Source organism: Cibotium barometz, chromosome 42 (genome assembly GCF_041138505.1).
Source record: "Cibotium barometz isolate CiBa-2024 chromosome 42, ASM4113850v1, whole genome shotgun sequence".
Classification (NCBI taxonomy): Eukaryota; Viridiplantae; Streptophyta; class Polypodiopsida; order Cyatheales; family Cibotiaceae; genus Cibotium; species Cibotium barometz.
In genome coordinates, this window is record NC_141087.1 from 7,893,497 (window position 1) to 7,902,401 (window position 8,905).

General features: G+C 43.2%; 1 protein-coding gene across 2 annotated transcripts; it reads right to left on the minus strand.

The window, feature by feature from the left end:
- Window positions 1–4,513: 4,513 nt before the first annotated feature.
- Window positions 4,514–6,563, minus strand: LOC147614139 (ricin B-like lectin R40C1). 2 transcript variants are annotated; one of them, XM_086780407.1, is made up of 7 exons: window positions 6,389–6,563; window positions 6,100–6,219; window positions 5,715–5,949; window positions 5,474–5,631; window positions 5,168–5,281; window positions 4,791–5,037; window positions 4,514–4,531 (listed from the first exon to the last, which is right to left on the minus strand). In XM_086780407.1, coding segments are annotated over exons 1-7 (990 nt in total). In that variant the 5' UTR covers window positions 6,503–6,563; the 3' UTR covers window positions 4,514–4,529. The 2 variants fall into 2 exon arrangements, with proteins under 2 accessions (XP_086636533.1, XP_086636532.1); XM_086780406.1 differs by having other exon boundaries at window positions 4,520–4,645.
- Window positions 6,564–8,905: the final 2,342 nt, after the last annotated feature.

An 8,905-nucleotide genomic window follows, 5' to 3' on the forward strand; every position in this document is an offset into this window, starting at 1 on the left:
CTTAAGAATGGTCAGCATTGGAGCATGCTTGGATTACCAATTAGTGCCCACCAGTGCTGCAGATTTTTCAAGTCTCTTAAGGCCATGGAAAATTCTGCTCTTCCCCATGCCATCATACTCGAACATGCTCCAATGGTGACCAAACTTTGTAAGCATTTGAGGAGACCCACCCCCATATGCTTGCAAAGTTTGGTCACCATTAGAGAATGTTTGGATTAGTAATTAGTGACTAGTGCATATTTTTCAAGTCTCTTGGTACTCGAGAGGCCACGAAAAATCCCAATCTTTCCCATGCCATCGCACCTAAACATGCTCTGATGGTGACCAAAATCTTCAAGCATGTAGGGGGGACCCACCCCCACATACTTAGAAAGTTTCTCAGCATCAGGTCATGTTTAGATTAGTAATTAGCACCCATGTTTGGCTTGAAAGGCCATGCAAAATCCCACTCTTTGCAATACCATCAAACCCAAACTTACTCTGATATGGTGACCAAACTTTGAGAGCATGTAGGGGGGACCCACACTCACATGCTTGCAAATTTTGGTCAACATGAGAGCATGTTTGGGTTAGCAATTTGCACCCAGCATAGATTTTCAAGTCTATTGGTGCTTGAGAGGCCATCAAATATCTCGCTTTTTCCCATTCCATTGTACCCAAACATGCGCCAATGGTTACCAAAATTTGCGAGCATATGGGGGGCCCCACCTCCACATGTTCAAAAAGTTTGGTTTAGCATAGGAGCATGTTTGGATTAGCCATTAGTGCCTAGTGTAAATTTTTCAAGTTTTCTAGTGCTCAAGAGGCCATGGAAAATCCTGCTCTTTCCCATGCCACCGTACCCCAACTTGCTCCCATGGTGACCAAACTTTGCAAGAGCATGTAGGGGAGACCCACCACCACATGCTTGCAAAGTTTGGTTTAGCATCACAACATGTTTGGATTAGAAATTAGCACCCAGTGTAGATTTTGCAAGTCTCTTAGTGCTTGAGAGGCCATGGAAAATCCCGCTCTTCCCCATGCCATCGTACCCAAAATCCCGATGGTGAACAAACTTTGCGAGCATGTAGGTTGTACCCACCCCCACGTCCTTACAAAGTTTGGTCAGCATTGGAGCATGTTTGTATTAGCACTTAGCACCCAGTGTGAATTTTTCACGTCTCTTAGTGCTTGAGAGGCCATGGAAAATCCCATTCTTCCCCCATTCCATCGTACCCAAACTTGCTCCGATGGTGACCAAAATTTGTGAGCATGTAGGGGGGACCCACTCCCACATGCTTGCAAAGTTTGGCCAGCATCGAAACATGTTTGGATTAGCATTTAGCATCCAGTGTAGATTTTTCAATCTCTTTGTACTTGAGCGAACATGGAAAATCTTGCTCTTCCCCATGCCATCGTACCCAAACTTGCTCCAATGGTGACAAACTTTGAAAGCATGTGGGGAGGACCCAACCCCACATACTTGCAAAAATTTGTCAACACATCGGAGCATGTTTGGGTTAGCAATTAGCACCCAGCATGGATTTTCAAGTCTTTTAGTGCTTGAGAGACCATGGAAAATCCCTCTCTTTCCCATGCCATCGTACCCAAACATGCTCTGATTGTGACTAAACTTTGCGAGCATGTAGGGGGGACCCATCCCCACATGGCTGGAAAGTTTGGTCAGCATCAGAGAATGTTTGGATTTGCAACTAGCATCCACCAGTGTGTATTTTTCAAGTCTCTTAGTATTTGAAAGGCCATAGAAAATCCCGCTCTTCCCCATGCCATCATACCCAAACTTGCTCCGATTGTGACCAAACTTTGCGAGCATGTAGGGGGGACCCACCCCCTCATGCTTGCAAAGTTTGGTCAGCATTCGGAGCATGTTTGGGTTAGCAATTTTCACCCAGCATGGAATTTTCAAGTCTCTTAGTGCTTGAGAGGCCATGGAATATCCCGTTTTGCCTCATTCCATCGTACCAAAACATGTTTCGATGGTGAGCAAACTTTGTGACGATGTGGGAGGGACACACCCCCACATGTTCGCAAAGTTTGGCCATCATTAGAGCAAGTTTGAATTAGCAATTAGTACCTAGTGTGGATGTTTCAAGTCTTTCAGTGCTCGAGAGGCCATGGGAAATCCCACTCTTCTCCGAGCCATCATACCCAAAATTGCTCTAATGGTGGTGACCAAACTTTGCGAGCATGTAGGTCATACCCACCCCCACTTGCTCGCAAAGTTTAATCAACATCGGAGCATGTTTAGATTAGCAATTAGCACCCAATGTAAATTTTTCAAGTCTCTTAGTGCTTGAGAGGCCATGGATAAGCAGTCGAATCACCTTGGATGCAATTTATGCTCGGATGTTGAGCAAGGGAGATTTGGATGATCCAAATGGTAGTTCTAGCCCCATGATGATGGAATGGTTATGGTGAAGGTTGAGAGAGCATGGAAGGAGAATGAAGACAAAAGATCTTGATGCCCTTGGATGTCTCTAACCTTAATGTATGAGGTTTTCCTCATGGTGCGGATAGTCTGAAACATCCAGTTTCGGTCAAAATGATGACATAGACTAGTTTGACATGTTGATTGCCAATGACGGAGTGCCTGTCCATGGTGATAGCCTTGTAGAGGTTGATGTAGCTTCGTTTGACACCTTGCTGGAAGACAATGTGGATCATGCAGATTATGCTTGTATGCCGGATGCAGTGGAGCATGGATTGAGTGTTCTTGTTGAGCCTACACAGCATCATCTAGATGTGGATAGAGTGCTTAATTTGTTGCTTATGCACACACTCTTGTGCTATTTAACAGATTTCTTAGGAGATAATGTGCCATGTTCATTGATTCGAGCTCGGGGTGTTATGCCATTTGTGGTACATGAGCATGTATCAAATGTTGGAGCTTCATCGACATGTCTTTTTGATGGCCAGTGTTATGTCTATGTTGTGTGTCTACTCCATGCCAATGGAGTGTGGACATTCTTGTGACCACATGGTTTTATGTTTTCATTTTGTATGATCATGTGTGGATGGCCTTGTATCTGATGGGTTCCTAGCCCTAGCATGTTGCCATAAAATCGTTTCACTATACTTGCACTCGATTCATGATGTTATGTGCACGACAGTGGCATGATCCTATGATTGTGGGCTCGGGTCATCCGATTGGGGGAATACAACCCAACGGGTGTGCCAAGTGTCGGTCAGACAGCTACAGTCGGTAAGCCGCCATGCCAACCGCCGCTGAGCCGCCAGACGTCAGAGCCGATGGTCGGTGCACTTTATTATAAAGATGGGCATGCCAGGGTTAGCTAGTGTGCACCTACTGTATGCATGTTGGGGGGGTGGACATTCAGGACACATAGACTTTCTTGGGCAGATCACGTGATTGTATCAGGCTCTCCCTGAGCAAGGGGAACTTCGATGAAAACCTAGCTCTTTCTCCTCTTCTTCTTTAAATTTTCCTTTCTATGTTTTCCCTTCTCTTTTGTTGTTGTTTCTTTGTTAGGGCACGAGCCACTAACAAATGTGCAAGAGTTTGATGATATTTCTTGCTTACCAAATATGAGACCTTAGCGCTTATTGTAGTACTATCTAGTTGATGTTATCTACTACGATGTTCTCTTTCCTTGGGCTTTCGATTTTGTGTGAGCCTAATATTACCCGGCCTCCTCAGTGTTTCCTCCCTTCAAGGTGTGTTCCTCATGCTTCTAAATCCATAATGATTCGTTAGGTTGATCCCCTCATATTTCTACTTGTTGAGTGTTGCTAAGTGGGGTTGTGCCTTTACCTCTCAGTCTCCTCAGTGTGGCTCTTGAGGTGTGAACCTCACAGGCGTGAGCCTCATAAGCATAAACCTCATGAGCGTGAATCTCAGGAGCGTGAGCCTCACACCAACAAATCAAGCATTGATGCATTGAATTAGAAAGACCAACAAATCGAGCATTGATTAGGAGAATATGTTTTGTATCCATATTTTATGGATAACATGGGTATTATGAGAAGATTCTAATGACTATTTTCAGAAGTTTTACATGTCACATAATAAGAACCATTTTAATGATTTGAGAAGGAGTTTTTAACTCTCTATTTTTAAGATTTTAGTTTGGTTCTTCTACTTGAGTCTATGATGGAAGAGTAAGAGAAGAAGAGTGTAGCCAAAATTAGCAGTAGATGCACATTATACTACTACAAATGGGATTATTTCTCATGGGAAGAGAAGGTTTCAAGTGCAACCTGCAATCTAGAAAGGAAGGGAGGCATGATATCTAGTGTGGTAGTGGATATCAACATTTTTTTCTGTTCTTGCCCTCTTTATAGGCCATTTTAATAGATGCAAGCTCTTGAAAAAATGTAAAAAGGTCCTTCTCTTAGCAAGAAGCTTTTGACATAATAGCTATTTCCAATAACAAAAACAATATAGCTTCATTATTCCATACCAAGCAAGCATATGGATGGTACACAAGGATGATGAATCACCATTGTGAAAACGAGATTACTAGTATTATTAAAGAGGCCCTTTTTGGCAGTTTGTCTTCTTTTTGTTCTTCTGTAATAAAGCATCATTATTGTGGATGGTACACAAGGATGATGAATCACCGTTGTGAAAACGGCTACATTATTAAAGAGGCCCTTTTCGTCCGGTTGTCTTCTATTTGTTGTTCTGCAAAAAAAAAGCATCATTAGCGGTCGTATGTTAGTTCTCAGAGACATCAATACAACATGCCCGAGTGTGTGACTTTTATGCATTCTGATAAAATATTGCAATTCAAACGAAGGAGAGATATAATGAAAGAATATGATCTCACAAGAAGAAGAGGAAAACGGAATGAATTGCCATTGTTGCTGCACGTTTGAAGCAGTTACAGGTACGCGTACTGTCAAAGGGTGGTAATATGCAGCATTTTGGTAATCGGTATCACTGGGGAGGTACCAACTAAGTGTGTTATCTCCATTGGCAAGGTTGATCGCAACATAATTTCTTTGAGAGCCTACGCTACGATTCTCTGACCACACAAAGTTATCATCCAGAGGATCGAACTCTGTTGCGATGACCTATTAGTCATCGCAACATACAGCCAAGGTTATATAAAATGTTAGTAACAAAGTAGATGATACACAAAGCGAGGCTAAAAGATTATGTGAGATGAGAGGTAGTTTATATGCATGCATGAAATGGAGATACCTTATCTCCTGGTTTAGTAGAGCCTTTCAGAGCTTTTCCATTGCTTCTGCTTATGACTATAAAGGAAGAGTTAGAATCTTCGTGCCGGCCACGAGCAGGAACTTTATACCATACCTACAAACACGAACACATGAATTCATGTGAGAAGTGTACTTCAACACAAAGAGGAGGCATACGGCTTAGACACGCATATTCATTCATATATATATATATATATATATATATATATAGAGAGAGAGAGAGAGAGAGAGAGAGAGAGAGAGAGAGAGAGAGAGAGAGAGGGGGGGGCTAATGGTCATGACGTACCTCTCGATCACCATCCTGATTCTGAGAGTTCACTGCGACAACCGTGAGCTCGTCGTTGATAGTACCGCTTGTAGGCGGGAATGTGAGATTTTCGTGAGGATTCTTGACGATCAAAATCTGGGAAACCCATGCTGATTGTATTGTATAGACGGATGGTACTGCAATATATAAGGCGCACGTCAGGATGATAAGACTTGGTTGATACAGCACGGATTTTAAAATTCCATTTCATTTGCCTTACCATACTCATTCAATTTCCAGCGCTGAGTACTACTGGTCCCGCCGTTAGCTGGCGCCTTTTGCAAGATCACGGCCACCCCGTCTCCGTTTTCTGGCGGGGACTTCCCCACTCCCAAGTCCAACAAGAGGTTCAGTTCCAAGGACGAGATGGCACTGCCAAGCTTATCAGAGCGTAACGTCCAAAGTGTGGTGTTATTCGCGCTGTCCGACGCGCCATAGTCTGTATGGAGCGACACCTGGAAAAGGGGGGGGGGGGGGAGGGGGCTACCAGCTCGTAAATAGTCGTAATATTTGCTCTTGCAACCAACTACGTCCTGATGAGTGGGACGTGCCGCCTGAGCACGTCCCATGCATAATGCAATGAGCACAATTTTGTCATTGGTTACCTTGAGCGGTGCAGTCAGATTGCTCTTAAGGGCCGCTTTGGATCCGTTATTAATCAGCGCAAATGCTGGGTTTCCTTCAGAGTCTTTCAAAAACCTCCATGAATCGTCCTTGTACCACAGCTGCAGAAAACATCAGTGCGACACTGGAAACTTAGCGCACAAGTACAATTTATAGAGCTCTCTCTCTCTCTCTCTCTCTCTCTCTCTCTCACACACACACACACAAACACACACACGGACGCATGCTATAGTCAAGATGTGCAGCAGAGCAGCTCATAGATTTATAAACCTGGAAAGGGTTGTCCAGATTCTCTGCAGCAAGCACAATGTGAGACCCACGCTGCACAACATTGTAACCAGGGTACTGCGTGGAGGCAATTGTGAAGAAAACTGGAGCAGGCATGTTGCTAGCTACCGCGGAGAAACAAAAGCACTAATTAATTGAATTAAAGTAAGCAGCTTACGAATTGCAAGGTGTGTATTGCTCGGAACGTGGGAGGTCCTTTTATGCTAGCGGGGAGGGAATATGGAGTGCGCCCATGTGATCAAAAATGCGGGATAGGATTTGGATTATTGGATGTGGCTCTGAAAAGGTGAGTGCGTCCTACAGTGGACGGACTGGTCGGCCGCTGCTGCAAGCGCCGTCCTTGTTTGCTTGTGCAAGCGCCCTCTGTTTGGCGCCATTGTCCATCAACAAATCCAGGCAGCCCTCGTCGTCCCGGTGGTCCTTTCACGTTGCTTTTGTCATATTTTTGGGCTCCTTTCACGTTGCTTTTGTCATTTCCAAGAACATTAATTGGTCGGTGCTGCCATCTCCAAAAGATTAGATAATGCGTCACAAAGTTAGGCCGTCTCTAGTAGTTACTTACCCGCGCACGCCTTTGGTATGTATACGTGTTTGGATGTTCAATTTCAACCTCCCCTGCATATATTTACAAAATTGGATAAATACTCGGTGTTTTTCTCATGCATGTCATACTCTAGCTCCTCTACTTCGGATAAATATTGTCCCTACGGGGACATCTCACAAAATTGGATAAATATATAAATATCCTCTCTATATATTTATAAAGTGGATAAATACATGTTTGGTAGAACTAGAGAGACTAAAGAACATGAGAACTTATAAGCTGAGTTTTTGCCTCATGCATGTCATACTCTAGCTCCTCTACTTGCCAATATATTTAATATGGCCCTTGGTAAGGGTTCCCCTTCCTCTTGCTCTAGAAAGTTAGAGACACAATTTTCCAAATCCAGAATGGGCAAAAATCTCTAGGACTCTAATAAACTACCACACCGCCATGATTCACCATATATTGACTAAGATTTATTGATTAGTGTTGGGATTTAAAATCGGCATTTTAGTAGAGAAGCACACCTACATAGCCAGAGAAGTACACCCACATTTTAGTATTCTCTAGGAGTTACTCTATAGTGAAGTATACATTGAGGGCCATCATTGGGGAGCCTACATCATGCAAGTCATGTGCCTACTGTGATCATGTAGATCAAACTTCATACTATATGCCTATGCATCGTAGAGTCCTCCAAAAGCTCACCTGTATATGTGCAGAGTTCTGCTCAAATAGGCTTACAGCCTGTCATACCATACTTAGACAACATGTCCAAGCCATACTACCTGTGTAATAGCAAAATACCATCATGCAATCTCACCACCTCTATACCTAGGAAACATCGCAGCTCACCCAAATCCATCATCTTAAACTTTTGTATCAAGACCATCCTGATATCATATATGTCTGCATAATTATCACCATTGTCATCCACATAAATGACTAACAACATGATCCCTTTATCTATCTTGTTCAGATAGACTGAAATCCTATATTGGCGGATATCTAAAATCTTAAGGTAACAAGATAGTCGTGCTCTGGGTTTGGGCCTGCTTCAAGCCATATAAGGTGTTATGTAACCTGCACACAAAATTTGGGTGTGCATTACTCTTATAACATGGTGGCTGCACCATGTATACGTCTTCATGCAAATCACCTTGCAAGAAGGCATTTTTTACATCGATTTGATATAAAGACCAATCCTTCATAGTAGCCATATAAAATCATAGCTCTCATGGGTACCATCCTTGCAACTGTGTACAATGTCTCCTCATAGTCAATGCCATATGTCTGTGTGAAGACCCACTTGTGCATTACTCTTATAACATGGCGGCTGCACCATGTATACGTCTTCATGCAAATCACCTTGCAAGAAGGCATTTTTTACATCGATTTGATATAAAGACTAACCCTTCATAGTAGCCATACAAAATCATAGCTCTCATGGCAACCATCCTTGCAACTGTGTACAATGTCTCCTCATAGTCAATGCCATATGTCTGTGTGAAGACCCACTTACATCTAAATGCCTTCTCATCCTTAGGCAATGGCAATAAGTAGCTCCCATGTTGCAGTTACATCCCATGCTGCCATCTCCTCATCCATGCCATCTTCCCATTTCGGATTTCCAAGTGCCTGCTCAAAACAAGTGGGCTCTACCTCTTGTATTTCCTTAACCATGTAGGCATAATGATGGCCTATAAAATCATCATATCTCAACCTATCAATAGGTTATCTAAATCAAGCAGACCTGTGCACATAGATCACTGTCCAGTGTCCTCAAAATTATCCTGGTTCTCCATGATGCCAAGCTCATTATCAAGGCTCTTCTCTGAGCCATCAAAGGTCCATAGCAACACCCCTATCCTCTACCTCTCTTCTCAGCAAGGCAACTATAGACTGCTTTTGTGATACAACTAGAAGCAACACTCCTAAAAGAAAACACAAACCTC

Coding starts and splice junctions, on each gene's coding strand:
- LOC147614139 (XM_086780407.1), bottom strand. CDS start 6,502: ATGCCTGCTCCAGTTTTCTTCACAATTGCCTCCACGCAGTACCCTGGT. Junction 5,282..5,473: donor ATCAGGATGGTGATCGAGAG/GTACGTCATGAC, acceptor TCGTGTTTGTAG/GTATGGTATAAAGTTCCTGC. Junction 5,038..5,167: donor CTACTAAACCAGGAGATAAG/GTATCTCCATTT, acceptor GATGACTAATAG/GTCATCGCAACAGAGTTCGA.